This window comes from Antechinus flavipes, chromosome 2 (assembly GCF_016432865.1).
Source record: "Antechinus flavipes isolate AdamAnt ecotype Samford, QLD, Australia chromosome 2, AdamAnt_v2, whole genome shotgun sequence".
NCBI classification, from domain to species: Eukaryota; Metazoa; Chordata; class Mammalia; order Dasyuromorphia; family Dasyuridae; genus Antechinus; species Antechinus flavipes.
Window position 1 is genome coordinate 504,347,072 of NC_067399.1, and position 23,996 is coordinate 504,371,067.

The 23,996-nt window shown below is 38.5% G+C and overlaps 1 protein-coding gene across 1 annotated transcript in view; it reads right to left on the bottom strand.

The window, feature by feature from the left end:
- Window positions 1-23,996, bottom strand: part of DDX31 (DEAD-box helicase 31) — a 92,178-nt gene that overhangs the window by 43,599 nt on the left and 24,583 nt on the right. The window contains exons 7-16 of the mRNA XM_051980246.1: window positions 23,785-23,829; window positions 22,498-22,539; window positions 21,631-21,695; window positions 20,707-20,826; window positions 20,461-20,567; window positions 19,052-19,287; window positions 18,132-18,308; window positions 14,527-14,586; window positions 6,435-6,485; window positions 3,952-4,091 (exon numbers count right to left, since the gene is read on the bottom strand). Coding sequence (XP_051836206.1) covers window positions 3,952-4,091; window positions 6,435-6,485; window positions 14,527-14,586; window positions 18,132-18,308; window positions 19,052-19,287; window positions 20,461-20,567; window positions 20,707-20,826; window positions 21,631-21,695; window positions 22,498-22,539; window positions 23,785-23,829 — 1,043 coding nt within the window. The remainder of the gene's footprint in view (window positions 1-3,951; window positions 4,092-6,434; window positions 6,486-14,526; window positions 14,587-18,131; window positions 18,309-19,051; window positions 19,288-20,460; window positions 20,568-20,706; window positions 20,827-21,630; window positions 21,696-22,497; window positions 22,540-23,784; window positions 23,830-23,996) is intronic.

Here is a 23,996-nt window from a genome sequence, read left to right on the forward strand (position 1 = left end):
GAGAGAGTGGCAGGAGAAAGAGAGACAGATAGAAAGGCAGACAGGGCACATGAAGAGAGGGAGAGAGAAGGAGAAACAGAGAGTGAAGTGCACCGAGGAAAATGAAGTCCACTGAGTCATCAAGAGGGAGTAGGAACATGAATGTGCAGGCCTGGATCAGAGTCAGAATAGAATTGTGGAATCAAAGTGTCTCTCCTTACATAATAATTGCCAAAGAATGAGAACTTAAATTTGTGTTTATGGGTGAGAACAAAAGTGTATGTAAATATAGAACCTCTCTACAAATAAGCAACCGCAATGTAAGGGTAGCAGGACCACTAGATTTGGATTTAGGGAACCTGAGTTCTAATCCTGATTCTGTTACTTACTAACTGCAAGGGTTGTAGGCAGATCACTCTATCTTGAAGTCTCAGCCTCATCATCTATAAAATTAGGAAGGTGGACAATGAAATGGTCTCTAAATCCTGTAATGCTAAATCTGTAGCAGAGAAGAGACTCCAAAGGTTCTACAAATCTTAACAAAGCAAGAGAAGAAACAATTGGGACAGTAACTTGGACATCATAAGTGTACAATAAAAACTTCCATTCCAAATTCATTGATTTGGGCTTTCTATCATCTTGTTTTAAAATTAGCAAGTAGGAAGAACAGATTCTCTCAGGCTCTGTTAGCACAATTAAGTTGCTTCAGCACTGGTTGAGTGGCTGGACTCAAAGTACAGTTCTGAGTGGTTTGATAATTCACTTTGAAGGATATCTCCAAGAAAGAATCAGACAGATGTATTCTTGGCCCCTTGCTTTTTACATCTTTTAATATCTTTTTAAGGGGCTGCTAAATGGAGCATGGATAGAGACTGACTCTGGATTTGATTCTGAGTTCAAATCCAGCCTCAGATACTTAATACTTCCTAGCAGTGTGACCCTGGGCAAGTCACTTAACCTCAGATGCCTGGGGGCAGAGGGAGGGACAATGACTTGGGCAAAGGCACAGAGAGCAACTTTACCAAATCTATAGGTAACATAAAGTCAGGATAGCTAGCACATTTGACAACAAAGTTAAGATTCAAAAAGACCTTGACAGTCCAAATCTAATTTTAAAAATCTCTTGATTGTGCAATCCAATGGTTTTTTTCTTAATTCTTGTTCTCCTTGATTGTTCTGCAACATTGAACACTATTGACTACCCCTTTCCCTCCTTGTAGATATTCTTTTCCCTTTGGTTTTGATGACACTGATTTATCATTTGATCTCTTGCAACCTGCTCACTCTCATTTGCAGGACTAGCATCTATATCTTGTTCTTTCTGATTGGGTGTACCTCAAGGCATTGTCCGTGGTCCAATATTGTCATTTCTATCTCCACAACATTTCTTGAATCCATCCTTGTAGCTCTTTATCCATTGCTACCATACTTATTCAGACTTTCATCACTTCAAATCTGGATTTAATAATAGTCACCTAATTGGTTTCCCTGCTGAAATTCTCTCCCAATTCCAATTAGTTATCCATAGAGCTGACAAAATGATTTTCCTCAAGTATAGGTCTAGTTATGTCACCTGCTCCTACTCAATAAAGTCCAGTCTCTCTTACTGATAAAATTAAATGAACTCCTATCATTTAAAGTTCTTTATAACCTGCTCCAAACTACTTTTCCAATCTTGATTGGTAGTTTTTCAGTCATGTCCAACTACGCATGATCCCCTGGCAAAGATGCCAGAATGATTTGCCATTTCTTTCTCCAGGTCACTTTACAGACAAGGAAACTGAGGCACATAGGGTCAAGTGACTTTTCCAGGGCTACATAGCTAGTATCTGAGGCCAAAGTTGAATTCGGGAAGATGAGGCCTAATACTCAATCCACTGCACCATCTAACTGCTCCAAACTATGTTTCCAATCTTCTTTCACTCTACAATCCATTCAAACTAGCCTTCTTACTTTTCCTTATCCGGGATACTTTATTTGCCATCCCGATGTCTCTGCACTGCCTGTCTTCCTCTGCTTGGAATACATTCCCTCTGTAATTCTACCTCCTGGAATCACTAGCTTTCCTCATGACTCAAGTTAAATGCTACCTTCTGCCTGGAACGTATCCTGGTAGCCCAGATGCCAACACCCTGTCCCCTATCAAAACCACCTTCTATCTAGTCTGTATTTATTCATATGCCTAAATCTCCCCCAATCTCCCCCAAAAGGTTGTATGTGATCTTTTCACTTTTGCAAAGGTAGGGATCTTTTCACTTTTGTTTTTCTATCTCCTAAGAATAGTACAGGGATTGGTATATAGTAAAAGATATTTAATATTATGTTGATCAACTATTGGTCAGACAATTAGTTAGACAATTAGTCTAACAATATGGTTAGACAATTATCAGAAAGCAATTTCGGGTTTTAATAGGCTACAATCTCAACATGAATCAATGGTTTAATATGATTGTCAGGAAAGCTAATGTACTTTAATGCATATTATGACAAGCATAGCTTTTGGGACTAGACAGTAATAATTCCACTGTCCTCTGCCCTAACAATGTTCCATTGAGCTCCAGGTACTCTACCTTAGGAAGGACATTGCTAAGCTGGAGGGCACACACATGAAGGCCACAGTATGGTAAAGAGCTTTGGGCTCATGACATATGAGGACTAGCTGAAGGACCTGGGGTATTCAGCCTGGAGAAGATGGGGGAGGACAGGATAAGAAAGCTGTTTTAAGTATTTGAAGGGTTAGCTCCTGGAAGAAAGATGAGACTTTTCCAATTTGGCCCCAGAGGAAAGAATCAGCAGTAGCACAAGTGGAAGTTGTAGGGAGGCAAATTTTGACTTGAGTAAAGAAAAGCTTCCTAGCAAGGTGAGCTATTTCAACGTGTGAGGGACTGTCTGATGATGGTGGCAGTTCTCTCACTGGAAATCTCTGGGCCAAAACCACATGACCCTTGACTGGCTGTGTCATGGAAAGGTTTGTTATTCAGGTGTGGATTGGATGCTCTTGGATGAGGTCCATTTCCACTCTGAGGTTCTGTAATTTTATCACCTTTTTCGAATTTTAGTGAAATGGAATCAAAATAAAACCACAAAGAAAGAATTGCTTGACAAACTATATCTGTCACAAATGAAATTAAGAGTTACCTCTCTGCTCCTTGAGGATAGCATTCTCCTAGAAATTGTATGTAGATAATACAGTGCTCTGTAAACAACTGGCACTTAATAAGTGTTTGTTGAATATAAATTTGTCTTTAAAAGTTTGATATCTAATTCTAGTAAATAGGAAAGCTCTATGAGGGTAGGACCAAATGCCAAGAAGTTCCCATTAGACTTCATACAGAATTTTCTTTTGGGCCTCTCCAAGGCATATAATGTCTGGTGCACAAAGTACCCTACTAGATGCTGAGCTTCATGAAGACACATATCATGTCTATCTAAACTATCTATCTTCAGAGCCTGGTATAAAGATGCATAAAGTACAAAAATAGGTACAAGGTAAAACTTCCAAAATGAGGGTTTTCATTGCTTATTCCCTACATCTCACCCTAGATCTGTTCTCTACTCCCATCCTGTTTGGATGTTATTACTCAGATTTATAACAACATTGGTTCTTCTGTGGACTTTTTAGAAGAGAGAAATGTGAAGTATGTGATAGAAGAAGCTGCAATGGAGACATGGATCTGATGAGGATGAGAGAATTGTTTTACTAGTAAAAGAAACTAAATGCAGACCTTTGTTTCTTGAGGAAAACTAAGTGCAATAGATCATTCCATCACCTAGCCTTGTATTCAATAAAAACTGTCTTACAGTGAAGATATTACAGGTTTTAGTTTTTGCCACTGGCTATTCTGGGACTCATTTAGGGATCACAAGGGTTAATGGTTCATCGTCAGCCTTACAAGGCCCATCCACTGGAAAATGCGACAGAAAGTTAATTAGCTGAGATCAGCCGAAACCTCGTTCAGGTTTCTGACTCACTTGATTTTGTGAGAAGCCAACGAGTTGACATATTCTGCCTCCGAAGGAGCCAAAATGAGCAGGCTGCTCCCATGGCAGCCAATCCGGGCGGTTCTCCCAATCCGGTGGATGTATTCTGCAGGTGAAGATGGAGCATTGTACTAAAAAGGGAAACAAAAATGAGGGAATTCACAGATCAAGGGATTGGCATTAATTGGAAGTGTAATCCCCCTTACCTGCCTCCAGGTATCCCAAGAATTAAATCCTGAGGCTGTGGTTACTCTTAAGACAATCACAAGAAGAAATCACTCAACCCTGAAACTTCAGGCCTTATTGGAAATAACAGGATTCTGACATGCAAACACAGACACTGGCCAAGTTTCAGATAAACGAGACATTTTCGTGTCCCAATATCTTCCTTTTAATTTTATTTCTCCACAGGCTTCCCTCATCATTTTCCCATTCACATCCTTTCACAGAGATAGTCAACCAGAATGAAAATAAGCACAAGGGTAAATTTCTCCAGTCAAGTCACATGACCTTGGCCTATTTCCTTGGCAAAGAGGCAGAAAAGGGTATTGGGCAATCTAGAGGAAGAAAAAGCCTATTAATAGAATGCTCCGAAAATACCCTAATCCCAAGGAGTGCATTAGAGAGTACAATGCCCCATAATGGATATGTGGATTATATGGATGTCTCTGGTGGTATTAGTATTTCATATCTGGGTATTTTCCCTAGGTAGATTAGAACTGTGGCTGTATCCTTTCTAGCTAAGTCACTGATAAATAATCAGTGATCACTGATGATAAAACTGATGAAAAGCAGCTCTGGACATAGTGAAAAGAAAGTTTGAATTCTGGGGCCACTAGTTAAAAGCTGTAGAATCTTAGATAAATTATCTAATCTCTCTGTCTCTTTGCTCAGCTATAATATGGGAATCATACTTATCATAGGGATATTTGTCGGGAAAGTGCTTAGCAAGTCAAAAAGTACACTATTTTGGTCCAGACTGATGATTTCACAGGTCTAGGGAACTTCCAACTCCTTGGAGATGCAGAGAACCAACTCACCTACAACTTAAAGTCTTCTATTGGTGTGACTTTCTCATAGTAAGTATGTGTCAAAGGCAGGCCTTGAACACTGGTTTTCCTGACTCTAAGCCTAGTCTTGTCCAGTTGTCTATCAACTCTACAATGCTTCTTCATAAAGCTGTGTAAACGCAAATTCCCCTTTTTATTTGAATATTTAGATTGGTGTCAGAAGCCCAGTCTCTGGCAAAAAAAGGACAGAATACAACATACTGGACTTATATGCAAAGACTTTCATTGGGGATAGGGACTGGATCTCTGAATAGATTTCAATAACGTAGGAATTCCCTGATGAGCAAAATCATTCCACTGATGTAAGTCAGCACCTTTGGAGTTACCTGGAACAATAGAAGGTTGAGTGGCTTGCCAGGAGCTACACAAGCCAGTGTAGATCAAGGGAGAACTTCCGAACTGAGGCTTTCCTGACTTTAGCCAGCTCTTTCTCTGCTACACTAAGCATTATCTCTGCCAATGAGCTTTTTTATTCGGTAAAATGATCAAGAGTTAACTGTATGTTACTTGTACCTGTTTATTCCTTGAGTGAACCTTTCTTGATAAGAAACCAAAAAGAAGAATATCAAACTGACTCTAATACATGGAAGGCCAGGCATCTCAAACTAATCAATTGTCGCAGTGTAAGGAGCCTTGAACTGATCAATTTGTTGCACATGTTTGGCCACGAGTACTTTAAAATTAGCCTTGCTCCCTGTCTTCTGGACAAAAGAAACAATCAATTTAGTCTTAAAGTGATCATCTGGGAAGAGTAGATTAGTGTTCTTTCCACAGTCAAATAATGCTATTAAAATGTGAATAAACCATGACTAACATAAACAAGGCACATTTCTCCTGGCTCTCACATAGAAACGGTTTAAAAATACCATTCAGCAGCCTAACGAAAAGAAACAAAACAAAACAAAAGCCACCATATTCTAGTGCTAACACCTGTACCCTCTGGCAAAGCTTCTAGTAGCTAGAGGTACGTGTAAGATGCTGTCAGGAACTTAATTGCTCCCTGCAGGTCAATGTACATGGACACAGCTCTCAGGACAGCTGAGCTATCTCCTTCTGGACACAATGAGGCCTCCCGGGGGCCTGGGTAATTCACGTAGCTTTCTTTCAGGTTGCAGGGACTATATCTTTGTTGAAACTTTAGTTTCTGACACACATTAGCCTGGAAGCCAGAGAGCCTGCCACCTCCCTTACCTGATTGTATATTCTGTCTGTTTTGTTGCAGCCAAAAGGTAGGCTAAGTAAAGGAAAGATGTCAAGAGAACTGTGTTGATAAGTCTGGTTACTGACTGGTTACCCAGGCAACACCCAAGAGGGTAATAATAATTATTCTACTTAGGACTGAAGGATCTATATGAGATTATACAGTATTACCTCATGCCCACACCATAAGAACTGAAAAATTACCTGAACAATCCATGTGACCTGAGGGAGATCTAAGCCCCGAGCTGCAACGTCCTTTAAAATAGAAGAGAACACAGTTAAAGAAAAGATAGTTACAGAAAATAGTGGCAGGCCAGCCAGGAACTACTTGCCTGAAGGAACAAAGACAGAATGTGGAGAATGCAGTTTCCAATGTCTTCTACCCAAGAGAAAACTGCCAACTAATTATCAGATACGTCATATTATAATGATATCTCATCTATATAAATAGCACTTTATGTTTTGTAAAGAGTTCTCCCATTTATTTCATTCAAATTAGTGAGGTAGGTAGGATAGGGATATGATGCCCATTAACAAGATCCAACATAGTGCTTTCATAGGATTTTTTTTTTGTTTTTCCTCTCAAAAGCATTTTATTTTTTCCAATTACATGTAAAGAGTTTTCAACATTCATTTTTGTAAGAGTTTGAGTTCCAAATTTTTTCTTCCTTATTCCCCCATCCTTTAGCTAAACTTGTTAAAAAAGGTCATGTACAGTAAGTGCCTCCACTCTCCCTTCTTTCATTCTTTTCTCAACATATTATAATATATAATATAATAATAACCTATTATAATATTATAATAATTCTAATTCCCCCTCAAATGCTCCATCTTCGAAGATACAAGAGATCTCTTTTTTTGAGGTTAGCGGTTTCCTTTTTACTTCTGATTGTAGAGGAGAGCTGTAGAAATGTTTTTAGAGAATCCACAGTTGATTAGCCTCTGGCCTCAGAGGGCAGAGAAGCAGCAAGCCATGTACTGCCACATCTGACAGCTTAATTAAAATACAGGCCAAACCTGTTAATCACTTGAAATATTCTACTGGAGAATCCCCCAAACTTTGAAGAGAAAAGACTTATTCTGTCTTCCAGCTGGCCCTCTACAAGGGTCCCAGAGAGCAAGAATTTCTGTACCTTTCCATCTTTAGCCAGCTTGTTAAGGAGATTAGGATATTGGTTATGCAATTCTATTACAATACTCACTTTTTACCAGGTATTGCTAGGTTCAGAGAATCACTTAAAAACTATAAATATCTGGAAGTGGTTAAAGGACCAAGTCCAGGATATGGACTCCCAGGCTCTTTCTTGAATTTATATAGAATTGCCATTGACAAGGCATCAGAACCTGATGCCTTCCACCAGCTTCCACCAGAACACATGACAGGATGTGGATTTTTTTTTAAGTTGGTGGCAAAACTGCATTTATTAAATAAGCAGAAACCTAATATACTAAAAGTGTGTCAACCACCCACTGAAGTGTTTTCATAAAACTCCCACACATGCTAAAGAGCTGAAGGCTGATGTTACTGAGCTGACGGCCTTTTGAGAGCACAATTTAGAGTTTGGCACTATCTGAAGAAGAGCAGGAATTGCTTTCTATACCAACCATGGTTGATGTCTTTAAGAAACTGACGGGCTCTTAAATCTGCTAAGCTCTTGTTAAGAAATGATTTATTTTATTTAACTGCTCTTCGGCGGGAGATGCGTGTAGACAATGGGCTGCCTGTTCCTTTCAGACAAGCTTTGTAAAAAATTTAATGCTCATCATTTTAGTAAATTCACTGAGAAATAGATAAAACTCTAAAATAGCACCTGATGTTTGTGAAATTCACTCAAAGTACAAACAAAATGGAATGATAAATTATGAAAGATCCCAGTAGTCTTTCAGAACAGTAATTCAAAGTTCTAAAACTCAATCACAGTTTTATTTGTGGACAATTGGACAAGACTCACTCTAATGTTCTACTGATGTTATCTTTTGCCAATGGAAAATGGCTTTTTTGAAGTATACCAAGTGTTTCCTCCAGTCCCTGACCAAACTATTTCTCCTTACTTCATAGAATCTAATGTATAGCATGGCATATGAAAAGGGAACCAAGAAACATGAGGTCTTTAAGCTTGAGTTTTCTCAGATCTGTTTAAATAAAAAAGTGGAGGAGAGCACTTACTTTGCCTACCTACAAAGGTTATAAAGATCAAGGAGATAATGTATGCAAAAATCTTTTGAAAATCCTAAAGCACTATATTAACGTAAAATGTCATTTTAATGATGGTTGCAATATTTCAAGTGAAGCCAAATATAGTACACTAGCAAGAAAGCCCTACCTTAAACCATTCCCAAAATACATTCTCACCAACCATACCTTACACACATGAGGGACCCATACATGTACTCCTGTATTTGGCTCATACTGTAGAACTCTAGTGACCATATTTGCCTTTTCAGAGCCTACAAATAGGCTGCAACCAGTTTAACGGGGCAGTCACGATGCCTATTAAATGCCTGAATGGATGCAACCCTGTGACTCAGCAAAGGTGTTTAGTGCCTTGCTTGTCCCTTAGAACTTAGAATCCTCTCCTCCAGTTCTACTCATGCAATCTAATTAGGGTAAAAGAATTGCTCAAGTCAGTTCTGAAAGACACTCAATGGTGAGGTCTTGAAGGCCCTAGCTTGACAATTGGCTGCCTCTATGAGACCTAGGAGTACAGATGGAAGGCAGCTTGCTCAGGTGCCAACCTGTCAGTTGGATTAAAATGACTCATTTATTTACCCAAGAACCTCACAAAGTGCTTTAACTAACAGGGAGAGGGGGCCTGCCGGCTCTCTGAGTGAGGGACGGAGAGAACTCGCCTCCAACGCCTTCCCGGCCTGCCAAAAGTCATTATTGCCGAGTGTGGAAAGCCATCAGCAGGGTACAGACCCCCGTTGTCCGGGTGACAGATTGGGCTGCGTAATCAGAGGAGGAAGGAGAGAGTGCAGAAACTGTCAGAGGCGAGAGCTCTTGGCTGGAGCCGCCAAAAAACTGGCAACATGAGTTAGCGTGACTGAGTAAACAACAAACGATCTCCAAGTGATCTTTCCATTTAAAAAAAATAACATGAAGAAGATGAACTTTGTTTAAAAGACACATCCTCGAGAAGGGTGAAGGAAAACTTAAAGCAGTTTGGAGGAGGGAATTTTCCATTCTTCAGCATCCCCTTCACCCCGTATGATCACCTCCTTTGTCTTCCTGACTATTTGGCATCGCGGAAATATACCAGTAGGAGAGGAAATAAGAATCAGGCAGACACAAGAAGGTGCATGAGGCAGAGGAAATCATGAAGCTAGAGGAAAGCAGGGCAGATTAGCAGATTATTTGACTGTCCTTCCTAAAAGAACCATGTGCTCTGGGCAGCAAGGAAAATTGATTCATAACCAATCAGCCAGAATGAGATTGTTACTCTCTGCTCTTTGGGAAAGGGTTACTGTTTTTCATGCACATCAAGGACAATCAGAGAAAGCCACGTATCAGCAGGCAGAATTAATTGTGGGCCTTAAGGCCATAGAGAGTTTAGAAACATTATGTCTGGATCACTCTCTCAAGGTCTTGTTTCTCTCTTCTCTCTTTTTTTATCTTTCCAGTTCATAAATTTGAAAGTTTTATTTTTTAAAAAAGTTTTCCTCTTTCATTTTATTATTATTATTTTTTACTTATGCCCAATTACTTTATCTTATCTCTTGAGCTCTTTAATTTCATGTTGGAGAGTGGGAACTTAAAAATGCTTCTTTTCTGCCAATCCCTATATATACAGTGAATATAGAACTACTACTAGTTCCAATTTGTCCAGCACAGAAAATTACCTTGCCAAATGCCTATGGACAGTCTATTTATTGATTGGCAGCTCCTTCCCAATCAAGGGGAGGACAACCCTTTCGTTTGCCCTTCATCATTTTCTCATTACTTATGTACATACATATTTCACCTTATTAGATCACAAGCTCTTTGAGGGCACGGTTCACATAATTTTTAAATCTCTGTATCCACAGCATCTAGCAATGCCTTAGTGCACATGTCGTTGTTATTCAGTCATGTCCATGGGGTCTTCTTGATAAAGATACTGAGGTGGTTTGCAACATTCTTCTCTATTATGTACCTGTTTTACACATGATAAACTGAGGCAAACAGGGTTCAGTGACTTGCCTAGGGTCACACAGCAAGGAAGTGTCTGAGGCCAGGCTTGAACTCAGATCTTCCTGACTCTGGACTCTAGATGCCACCACCTAACTACCCACAGTAGAAGCTTAATAAACATATGTTAGATTTAACTCAATTAATATCAACTTTAAGTAGTAAGTACCACTGTGGGTAAAGAGCTATAATAAGCTCCAAAAGAATTATATGGAATTATATCAGAAAGGTACTTGATTTCATAGAGTCAGACAAAACACTAAGAAACTTAAATTAGTTTATAAACCTCTTGGGGAAGACACTCCTTGCTATTCTTCTTTGCACTCCTAGCATCTTATATAATGTCTTGAACATAGCATACAGGATTCTGCATGAATCTAAATGAATTATTACTGCATTCAAAGAACAGTGAAAATTCTTTCAGTATGAATAACACAGACACACATGGACACACACACACTTATTCTGACAGGAGAGGAGATGCTATTGTATCCTTTGGTGGTTACATAATTCCCAAATCTTTGTAGAGTCACCCACTCTTGAGATCTCATTTTGAGACTCTTGGGGTGATAAAATGAAATGCCAAGAGGCACAATATTGGGGGGGGGAGTGTGGGGAGGAGAAGGAGGACAAAGAACAATTAACGACACGCTTCCTCTTTATCAAAAGAAGCCAATTCTCCATCTGCCTTGTCCTGACGTGGCTCTCGTTCCTCATTAACACTAAGGAGGCTCCTGGAGAGCCTGGCAAGCAACAGGCTGCTTAAAAGGAAGCAGGGTGACAATCCCTCCTCCTAACCCTGGCATGATCTATGGCAGTGTGGCGAGTGTGCCCCTGCAGCTCTCAGGTACCATAAGCTTCAGGTTAAACAAATATGTTAGGTGAGACAGCAGGGACACCAGATAAAAGCACAATCTTTTATTATGGCAGAACTTGGGTTTAAACCCTGGCTTAGCAACTGACAAATATGGAGCTCCCCATAACCAGGACAAGGTGTCCATCAGTAGGCTGCATTTTAGAGTGAAGGTTAAGAATGGCAGGATAGTGATTCTAGGACTATTTGGGTCACATTATAACCAGAACATATTAACATAGCCACGAATTAGCCCAAGCCCTAGATATTAGGGAAATAAGAGAGGCTGCAATAAAAATATTTTTAATGTAGTGTCACTACTCCTCAAATGAAATTCTATTCTGCCCTCATCATAGGGCATAGAGATGATTCTAGATCCTTAAAGATCAATCAGCCCCAGCAGGAAAGGTTTTAGGTATGGGGTTCCTAGAACAGGTTCTATGTCTATTGTACAAAGACCAGTTTAACTTAAGGTAGGAGAAATTAATGATCAGCTTGGCCAAAGATTGATGAATTTTTAAGCCCTTGTGGCTAAATTTTTTACCCTCAAGGGCTTTTAAAACCCATACATTACAAAGGGATTTTGATTTCACCTCTGGAATCATTATAAAATTCTAGCTTTTTGAAGCAAAACTGACATACAAGAAATACCAGGGCTGTGGGCCATACTTGGTTAAACCAATGATGCTCTCTATCTTTGGCTACAATCATTGCTATGCCACAGACAAGAGTGAAAAAGAGCAAAATTTAGTGGCTTAGGACAAAGTTTGTGATATTGGCAGTAGTTTTGAACCTTTTGCAAAGTGCTTTAGCAAGCACCAAGTACTGCTCATAACCAGGGGAGCCCAGAGAAATCATCACATGCTCTTGACCCCAGCTGAGAATTTCATTTCAGAAGCAATGATCTTTCCTTCCATGTGGAGTTACTGAAAAAACTATCTGAATCTTGGCTACTTGTAGCTTTCTTTGAGACTTGCTGCTCACTCATACCCACAAAGCACAGCAGCATTTGCATACTTAAAAAAAAGAGACAATTTCCAAGGAATGATTTTGCAACTTATTCAACCTTCCAGCACTGTTAAAGACAGAGTTGAAATATCCTATAGTTGGTCTGACTTACTTGTAGCCTTTAAAACTTCAAAACAAGGTAACCCACTGCTTTTTAGTTTTGATATAGGCAGTATACAACACAGCCCACTCCCCAAGATACTTCAGTGTATGCGAGCAGCATATCCTCAAGAGCAGCAAATACATCAATTTTAGCATCTTGGTGTAGTGGGGGAATGTGCTGAATTTAGAATCAGGATATCTGTATGAAATATGATCCTTAAATATTTCCAAATGATATAAGAACAAATGACTATTGATACAACCATTTGTGGGGGTAGAGAAAGATATATAGATTTGGAATCTGGAAACTTCAAGTCTTAGTTCTGACACTAGATATATAACAATAGGCTCTGAGCCTCAGTTTTCTCAACTGTAAGATGAAAATAATTCTGTCACCTATCTCACAGAATTGCTGTGAAGAAAGTGCTATTGAAACAAAGAAACAAAAAAATCAGAAAATAGATTTTGGCATTTGTCCTCTCAACACTGAGTTTCTTGAATTATGTCTATGCTATTCATAGAATATAAGTTTTCTTTTTTGGTCAAGACTCTAAATTATTTTGTCTTCATCCCTCTAGATCAGGGGTTCTTAACCTGAGATCCATGGATAGATTTCAGGAAATCTATAAAACATAGATGGGAAAAAATTATAGCTTTTTTCACTAACCTCTAACTGAAAATTTGAATTTCTTTCATTTATGAATTAAAAAGAAAGAAAGAAAAGAACACCACCCTATTATCCTGACAAAGGATTCAAAGACTCGATCAGGTTGCAATTGGAGTCTAGATCACAAAAAAGACCCCCATGTGAGAATATATTTTTTAAAAATACGAGCCCTTATCATTATGACTTGATGGACTCCCTACTTTTGCAAAACCGGGCATGAACCTATTAGAGAGGCTGTGTAGTGTAGTGGCTAGAGCATTGAACTTGGATTCAGGAGTACCTGGATTTCCTACCTAACCTAGACACTTATTAGCTGTGCAATCACAGGCAAGTCACTTACTCTCTCAGGCTTAGTTGGATTGAGGAGGTTGGATTCTATGACCTCTAAGGTCCCTTCCAAGTCTAAATCCATAATCTATGATCTGTGACGGCAACATGCCAGGATAGCAGAGACACAGCTACTCTGACTGGCATCTGGTTACAGTTCCTCTGATTATAAGTGTCAACTCTGTTTACTGTGATAAATAGAATTAGTGGGTCATTAGGCAGGTCTTTTATTTGACAATACATGTTATATGTGCACCCTAAGAAAACAAAAGTTCATTCACAAACTTTAAGTAAGATAATTGAGAAGGAAGACAATTCTAATTCAATTTAAGAGAACAATGAATTCCCTTAAAAATGTAATTAATTGTACTGAACACAGCCTAGAAAGTTATCCAGTGTGATAAGTTTCTCCATGTTCCTACCCAGCATTTGTTGACTAGATTCACTATATACTGTGCAATACAACTGAATTTCATTACTGTGCATACAGAGACTACTCAAATAATCAATTGAGGATTAAAGTTGTATTCTCCAAGATATACAATCAGAGAAGTCCATTTTGGTCTTAGGAGAGTATAAGTATATCTCTGGAGAGTATGAAGCATGGAAGATATAGGTTCTTCATTCTTAGACTAACACAAGGGAGATGCACATTAAACAGGTCAGATAATATACTGGAAGGAGTAGTCATCTCAAATTGTCACGAGTGAGGCTGAATGAACTGGCCCTGAAAATTGCAGGGCAAATGATAGTTTAATAAAATAGCAAATCAAATCTGCCCAACTGCATCTATTTTCCTTTAAGGAAAGATGTGCAGAAACAAGCAGAGTAATTTCAGACCTGGAAAGAGTTTCTCAGCTCTAATTACTCCCGATAGCTATAATTTACAAGTTTTCGGTGAGTAGAAATCGCCAAGATTCACACATTTTCAGACCAACAGCTGCCACTATTAGAGAGCAAATAGCCCAGCCCTCCACACTGTTGTAGCCGGCTATGTGTAGGCACTGGCAGGCCACAAATCAATATTACAGGAAAGCCTTCAACACAGAGGAGCCAGGAGTATGCCCTCTCCCAGTAGGGCTGATGAAAGTACAAAATGTCAAGACCCTCCCCTTATCCCCAAAACCCAACCTCTCCTTGCCTTCCCCAGGCAATAGCAAAAAATACATACCGTACAAAGCAAGATGCCTGATTTGGATTGTGAGAATTCCTGAAAAACTGCTGTTCGTTCCTATAAAACAGATTGCAGGTTTATATTTTCAGCTGTGCAAATTTTTCTCATATTCCCTAATTTTTTAGTTTTCTGTCCATTTTAAGACACAGAGGGCCTCTGCCATGAGAAAAGGGAAAGAACCTCCAAGATCTCACAGTAGGAAGACCATTAAAGTTTTATTAGAGAGGAAAAAGATAACAAAAAAATTAGGGAATAAGTTATCAGTGGAAAAAGTAAAACACATTCACTTAAGAACCTGACTATAAATCAAGGAGAACACAAGATTCTCAAGCTTTGGGTTGAATATTAATTTTTTTCTCCCCATTGCCCCCTCCCTCAAAAAAAGTACTCATTAGCATGATCTTAATAGCAATATACTCTAATAAATACATTACTGAAAATGGCCGAAACCAAAAGTAAGATCGGAAACCTTATGTGCAGATCAGAAAACTTAGCAGAGAGAAGGGTTGTTCTTGTTCCAGCTCTGCCACTGACTTAGCTGGATAGTTTTAAGTTCTATCTCTCTAACCTGTTTCCTTACCTACAACACAAGGGCTTTGAGTTAGATGCTTTCTAAGATCTATTCATCTGGAAGTTTATGATGAGCATAGTTCCCAGCTTAGAATTACTCTGAATAAGTTTAAACACAAGGGTTCTAATATAGTGACTTCTAACATGTAGTTGGAGACTAGCAAGGTCAGACTTACTGTAAGACATTTGAAAAATCAACATGTGCACTAAATATTGTCATTCTGATCTTTATTTAGCAAACATGGTTTCTGTAGGCTGAAATGAATAAGGTTTTATGTAACTATTATTATTTTTTTCAAATGTATGTTTATATGGCATAGGAATTAATAAATTAGAAATTTATTTAAAAGTACTATTGAATTCTGTCTTTTTTTTTTTTAATGGTACACTACTATCATTTGTGAGGGGCTCCCAGTTATTTTTAACATTAAGCAAGGATTGATTTTTTTAAAGAAGGGTCCAGAATAAAAAAAAAAAGTTGGGGATTCCTTGATTAGTATAGAACACTTCTTTTCCCTTATTCATTCCCCTGAAGGATGGCTTTTGTTGGTGTTCAAGACAGACTTCTGAGCAATCAGAGCCATGTCCATCTGCTGGAGGGAAAGATGGGGGGGTGGGTGGGGGGAGGTCAAAGTAAAAAGCAGCATCTCTTCTAAGCTCCACAGGAATGCAACGATCTCTGGCAACACATTTCTCTAACACCTGAGAGAGAAAATGATGCACAGAGATCCAGAAGCTGTTCAGCCTTTTGATTTGGGCCTGATCTCCATGGACTTTCTTTGTGTCACGGCTGCCTTAAATGCTAATGAATTTCAAGCCTGGACTAGGAATGTCCATCCTACTCACTCACCAAGATCCCTAACATACATTATATAAAAGTTAAAGATTCAGAAACTAGACAAGAAAAAAATAGCATATTTTATTGCCCAGGCAAAGAGATTTTTAGATCTAGAAGGGGCTAGGGAGACCACCCAGCTCAACAGTCTCATTTTACAGATGAGAAGGCTCAAATTTCAACAGGTAAAGTAACTTGCCCAAGCTCCCAGTGGGAGTTAGTGACAGAAAATGGGACTAGAACTTGAGTGTCTTGATTTCCAGTTTAGCTCTTTCAACTAAAATCATACACAGCAAATTTTAAAAAAATTAAGTGGAGCATAGTCCTAACAGTCACATAGTCAACATGCATTGTTAAGCAGTTACTATCTGCCAGACACTGTCCTAAGCACTGGGGATGTGAAGAAAAGCAAAAACAGGTGGATCCTATATTCTACTTGAAACCACAATCTTAAATCCTAAAAGAATTTATAAGAATTGGTGCTATGTCATCTAGACTTATATAAAGCAATTTGGAGATGAGAGGTAAGGAGAAATTAATAAATTCTTAAGTTTCTATCAAATCTACCATGAAAAGTCTCCCTCCAACCTATTTTTCCCTTTATTACCCATTGATAAGAATCATTTGGGGAAACATACATAAAGTTCAATGGACAGAACAACAAACTAGGTTCCATTATCAGTTTTGCCTCAAGCAAATTTCCCCACAAAAAATTGAAATAAAACCACTCAACTTGTACCTACTTCGCAGAGACATTGAGAAGCCCAATCCTTTATTTAAAGTAATATTTTAAAATGAGGTATCAATATTATTGCATTTACTACTTACTAGTCAACGGATTCCAGAAATGAAAATAAGATGACTGCTTTCTAAAGACAGGCCAGAAATATAAAGCTATAGAATTCTGTAATTCTATTCTTGTCTTTACTTTTTGGCTAGCAGAGCTTGGAGTTCAGACAAACTTCCACCAGTAAACAGAGCTCTAACCTCCAAAATGTTCCTTTATCCAAGTCTTAGGTCTCTCCAGGGCAGACCAAATTGAGCAAGGGTTTTTAATCTGCTCATCTTGCTAAGATCAATGAGGGTTGGATAATCAGAAAACCCTACACTGTTTCTTCCATTGAGGGATTAAAAAAAGTGTAAGAGGTAGCATGTAGAAAGACTGGGAGTTAGGATATAAAGATTCTAGTAGTTCTGGTTCTGATATTAACTTGCTCTGTGACCTTAAGGGGAGTCTTTTTCCTTATCTGAGCCTCAGTTTCCCCATCTGTGAAATGAGAAGGTTGTATCCAGTTTCTAAGCTTTGACGTTCTATTTCAATCAAAACACAGCATTTGCCCAAATCATCTTACTTCCAGCTTGCTGGTTTGATCTCACCATTTCATTACAAGTTTTCTCATCCAGCCTACTTATCTATTCTCTGAGATAACATCCCTTAGGTCCATTTTCTGCTAATCCATTGTTCCACCCTTCCACTGTGCTTGCCTAAAGCTTTGCTTCCCAAACTGGCTCAGCTTCCCTAAATGTGTGACCTAGTTAGAGTACAAGGTTGAATGAGAGAGCTGTCCAAGTACCTAAAAAAGCAAAACTTAACACACTTGATCCCAGACAAGATATGAAATTCTTTGCCAGGAATAGAGATGGGACCCAAAGTCCTTTTGGTGCACTGTACCTACTCCCAAAAAGATTTTTTAAAAAGAGAGAGCGCTGTATCTTGTTGACAATGACAGCAGTCACGCTCAGCAGTACCATATGGGATCCACAATTTAGCTCCATTAATGCTCTTAATTTGAAGACATCAAGCACTAATTACACACTGGGTACTAAAAAGGCAAAACCCTTCCCTGGTGCCAGCTACTTAGTGGTGCTCTGTTGCCTTAACAGCTGGTTGAGATAGATTCAGGCCAAACTTAGGGCCTGCTAGATCTCTTAGGTGGAGGAGAGGCCAGCAACAAGGGGCAACCAAGCACAGCTCTTGGTGCAGATGAGGACCACAGTCCTCCCCTGCCTAGATCAATCAATCAGTCCAATCTATTAACTATCTCTGATGGGAGGCTCATTTTAGGCAAAACAATAAGTCTTCCCCAAGCCTGAACACCGAAACTGGAGGACAGTTTAGATGGGACTTGGGCTGGCCTTTCCCCAGTTTCTAATCTCAGGGAGATTCTGTTCCATGGTGAGAGGTGGCAGGGCTTACCTCCTGTTCCATGTTGCCATGCAGACGCAGGAATTTTAATCGGGAGGAGGCAGATGGTGACTGCCCTGATGCTGAGGCCATGGAGCTGCTCAGCAGGGTCTGGAGGAAGAGGTGGTAGTAGAACTCAACCAGTTCACAGCTCGAGAAAAAGACAATCAGCTTCTGATTTTTTTCAAACTGTTTCAATCCAAGGGAAAACAAAACAAACAAAATAAGACAAGAGATTTTGTGATCAGGTTAACATAAAATGAATCAGAAGCTAAGATGACTGGCCATGCTGACACGGATTTGAAAACATGGGCAATGGAACCACTCTGTTCTTGAGACAAAGGTGAGAGAGGTTATTTGAAGGCTATATACTAACACAGGATTGGTTTGTTTGTATCTGTGAAGAGTAGATATTCTTTTAGGGAGTCTCAGAAACATAGTAAGGCCCAGTAAGCATCTGTTTACTTTAGTTTACGTCTGTAGTTAACTATAAAGGTTTCATTCTTGAGTTTCTCCATCTACAATTTTCCTTTCAAGGGTCCCTTGGGAAAAAAGACATTATATAAATACAATAAATAAATACTATAAAAACCATAATCCTTAAAAAAAAAAAAAACTCAAGTCCATTAGCCTCAGTTCTCCTTATCTGGAATTGATCCCCTAAACATTCCTACTGTCTATTATATTGTCAATATCAGTCCCAGGAAAGATAATTTTTTGGTGATGCTTTGCTCTGTACACAATGACTGTCAGTACCTTCCTGTATATGTCTAAATATGATGGAAAAATTCCTCCTGTGAGCTACAGCCTGAAAAAATAGACAAGTATAATAGTCGGAGGGCTTCCAACCAGAGTGTGATCCTTGTAGAAGTCTAGCTCATTCTTTCCAGGACCAGAATAAAAGGCAGATCAGGTCCTGTCCCCATGCTTACCTCACATTTTCCAAGAATGAAGGCTGCTAGTGTGACAAGCTTCAATTTGCTGGGAACCAGGGTCACATGCTGTTGGAGTTTCTCGGGCACAGCAAAGGTGTCCGGCTTAGCACTAGTTTGTAGGTGACCGTCTCCTCTAGCTGCTTTGCAACCTTTGATATGTTGGTCACAGGTTTCATCTGATACAGAAATACTGACTGGATTGTGCAAACTGATATCTGCCAACCTTGCTACTCCTTTTAACAAAAGAGAAAAGGAGAAACTGGTGATAAATCAAATAAGATAACATACACAATGCTTCCTAAGCTTTAAAATGATACCTATTCTTCCTATTATTATTAAATATACAATGTGAAATGGGTCATTCATAACTTCTCACTGGGATATTAGGACTTTTTAGTTGGACTACTTTTCAATGCCAGAACACTTCCCATGCCAGTACAGTCTAGCTAAAGGGATAGAGCCATGCTTTTCCCCCCAGTATCCCATAGGACACAGACACAAAGATGAGGGCCCTAAAAGTGATGCCATAAAAATAACAAACGAGGAGTCAGAGAAGTTGATTCTAGTCCCTATTTCAATAATTACTGACTATATGACTCTGATTAACATGTCATTTGATTTCTGTGCCTTCAGTTTCTTCACTTGTAAAAGGGATTACTAATTTCTGTCTTATATACCTCACAGTGATGGTGGAAAGCTCAAGAGATGAATATGCTTTGAGGGTACTAATGGGAGTCTAAGGTTCAAAGGCTTTGTTAAATACACACTTAGAATGGAGAGGATAAGGCTTGATGTTGGAGCAGAGAGAAAGCTTGTGTCTGCTCACATGCTAAAACCATAGAGGCTGCAGATCATGTGGTCCACTACTCTTATTTACTGATGAGAAAACTGAGACTCAGTGAAGGGAAGTACAAATCAGATTCTGAATTTGAGCCTGGGTCATAGCACCCCCAAACCAGAGCTTTTTCCTTCTCTTCAACCTTTCTTGCTAGAAGGGATTCTTTAGGCTTTGCCTTTTTTTTTTTTTTTAAACCATAGCCTTTTTCTCATTATTCTCCATTAATGACTTCCATTAATGATCATTAATTCTCCATTAATGATAAAATCACTTAACTCCATTGCCTCAACAAAACAAAACAAAACTCCCCATTAACTCATTGAAACCCTTTGCAGAATAAAGATGGTTTTAAACAAAACTATATGAGAGAGCCATTGGGTCAATGTATATATAGTTGCATTCTACCTCTATATGCCTCATCTTTCTATGATGTGATTCCTTCTCAGGGACTAGTTACTTTTAGCAATACTCAAATGGATATGTGGACATATCATGTTCAATTTCAAATAGTAATTCAGGTTATCTACATAAAAATGAAGCTATCACAAACATTATTCATCCAACGAACCTTCAGTAAGAGTGGCTGATAATAGAACATTCTGACGCTTTTCACACTCTGAATTGATGGCATTGAGAATCACTGTAATGTCCTTCTCAAAACCCAGATCCAGGATCCTGAGATGGCAAAAGAGAGGGAATTCATATTTATATCAGGGGAAATGAGTCAGGTTGTAGACTTTGCAGTTTAAAACAGAAAACAGAAGAAGCAAACATTTCCCTCTGAAGTCTGTGAGTTTAGCAGAAGGAAGCTCACCTGTCTGCCTCATCAATAATCAACCACTGTATTCGACTGAAGTGAATGTTTTTGGTGGATTTAATGTGATCTACCAGACGTCCAGGAGTAGAGATTAGGATGTTTATCCCTTTGCGTAGCCTGTTTAAAATAAAATACACAGAAACATATGTAATAAAGCAAATGTGTCTATATCAATAGAAATCTCAAGAAAAAAAGAACAAAACGTAACAGGTAGATCTGGGTTTTTTGGTAGTATTAATTCCAGATATCATAAAATCATGAAAAGCCCTTCAGCTCAATAGATGAAATGAAAATACATGATTACCAAGATGCAATTGAGTTAAAAGTCTTTTGCAATCTCCCTATCCTGCTGAACACAATTAGATATTTGGATTTCAGGTTAAAGAGTGCATTTCAATTTCAACATGTTACTTATTACCAACTACAAAATAATACAAAAGATTAAAAAACAAACAGATGATTTTAGCTTTTTTTCTAGTCACTATTTCCCACCTGGTCCTCTATCAAATAAGGCAATCTATAATATTAATTATCAGTATAGGTGTACTTAAAAAAAAAGCATTCTCAAAGTTTTATTATCATCTATTACTACTACCACCAGCACCACTACCACTACTACTAGTACCACTGCTATCACTACTATTGCTCCTGCTACTACTCTTGTTCTTGCTACTACCCTACTACTACCACTCTCCCTAGGGATTATTAAATCAGAAGGCTCATCAATATTTTAAAAACAGAACTGTCTGGATGTGACAGTTCCCTGCTGACCCAATAGCTTCTGTGTTGGAACTATGAAACACGCAGCCTGAGAGAAGCTTGTCCCCTGATTTAAAGGAACCATGGGTAAGAGTGATTCTAAAAGAACTGTAGGAGAGAAATGGAACCCCAAAATAGAATATTTAAGTGGTCCGTTCTTACCTGGCCTTTTCTGATTTTCTCTTCTCTCCCCCCATTAACACTCCAGGCACAATCCAAGTAAATGGCTACAGTGGAGGGAACAGTTCAAGATCAATATAAAACTTTTGTTCCCCCTTTAAACCTAGAGTACATGAACTAATTAAAAAAATTTTTTTTTATCATTTATACAAATCAAGGTAAAGAATTCAGAGTTATCAGGAAGGCTTAATAGCATGAGATACAGCTCATAGAGATCACAATGTTCACAGTTAAAAGACTGACAATAACTTAAAATTTTAACTCCACAATAGGTTTTCCATGCTGCATAAGAAGAGAGAAATGTATCCCTTTTTCCATTGCTTCAAAAAACTATTGCTTTTCTTATGGAATAAAAGGAAAAACACATTTCACAAGTCTATTGCTTTCGGTTACTTACAGTAGAAAACAGTGCTTCCCAATACCCAAGCAACAGGAGAAATGGAAGCTTAAGTAAAATCCTTTGCCCAGCCTAGAGCTGACATACATCGAAATTTTGCCCCTTTCTCCTTGGCCTCATAAATGCACCACTTGCAGCTCTTAAAGTGGCTTCTGGTGCTCAGTGCACATGTTTGGGCATGGTGAACATCTTGAGGAAATATAAGTAGTGAAGGATACCAATGACCAACTGGGTAAAAACCAAAAATCTAGCTGTGGCCAATATCCAATGGATAGAAAGCACAAAATCTTCCCAATTCCAAAACAGAACCCAGTAATTCTCCCATGGACTATTATGGAAGGTCAAAGAAATGGAGGAAACTAAAAGTCTTTCCTGGGTCTTTCCTGAGTGTGACTGATTTTTTTAACTTTGAAAAATATGGAATGATACAACCCATCTCATGGCTTTCTTACCTTAAGCAGTTTCTGGACAGTATCAAAGCTTTGTAAAGCCAGCTGCAAAAATTCAAAGAATAGGGGTTGACAAAATGATTAGTATTTCAACTTTGAGCCAACTGAAAGCTTATAATATGCTATTCAAGAAAAAAGATAAAAAGATAAACAGTATCTACATTAACTGTCTCCTCATATACTAGTTCTGAAAACCAAGGAGAGTGTAGGGGAAGAGAGAGGGTAAACACATCACATCTATTTCTAGGACTTATACAAAAATAGTGTTTTGTGCTCCCTCTGCTGGCTCAAATTCCCAGAGCACCACACATGCATTTAGACATCTCTGGTGCACAAAGAGAGAAGGAAATAACAGCAAGTCAATTTGAAATGAACTGGAACTGGAACAGTGAAGCAACAGGCTAACACTTAGAAACTTTGCTACAAAGGGTTAACAACTAACTGCCTTCTAAGTGTGCTACTAAGGTAATTTTAACATTTTAAGGCAAAAAGATGTTCATTTCTCAAGTCTGCAAGAAAGCACAGGCAGCCATAGAAAAATAAAAATGAGATTAATTATCATCTTTTAACAACCACCAAAAGGTCCTGACAGTATCACTTTAACCAACCATATATAGTTTCCCACATGCTTAGTATTCATGAAGCATTGTAAGGAAGTAGCAAGTTTGCTGCTGTAAAAATTTAAATAGCTTTAGTGCCTTCTCCTTTCCTGAAATTGAGCTGAGATATTGCACTGCAGGTTGTATAAAAGGCTGTGCCCCAAACTAGATACCTTCGATCAATTCTCTGCATGGAAAGTTATTAGCATTTGATATAGAAAACACTGACACCCTGTTCTGAAATTGCCTTTGAAGGCAAATAAATCATATAGAAGAAAGATCTTGGGAGATTCACTTTCTAGGAAATAAGTAAGATTTTTGTGGAAGTGGCTTCTTAAAAATGATTTTAAATAATTTTTTATTTAATCTTAACTTGGGTGCTAAGTTGTACAGCCAAAATCAACATGCTTCTATTTCATTTTAAGGAAAAAAGCTTTCATGAAATTTCATTTGGTTTTCAGACAATAGGATATCTGGCTGCTGAATTTTCCTTCTATATCTCTATAAGAATTAACAGTGTGAGAGAGGAAGAAGTTCAGAAAAAAGGAAGAAATAGGTAAATGGGATGTATCGCAGTTCACCCATATCTGCTGGCTTTCGGGGATGAAATATTCAAGAGAAAAAAATTAAAGTTTGAAACTCAATAACAATGAAAATACTTAAGATTAACCTTGAGAGTCAAATTGCCTACCTCTCTTGTTGGCACTAATACCAAAGCATAGGGACCATCACTGCGCTGTTAAGAGAGGTAAAAAGTAATAAGGAATAACGAGTTCACTGAATGCATTTTCACAAAACTATAGACACAGAGAACTTAACATGACACAATTAAAGGACCTCCAAATCACCAGTGCCTTGAACAAGTAAATCAACAAGCATTTATTAAATACCCGCTATTTGTCA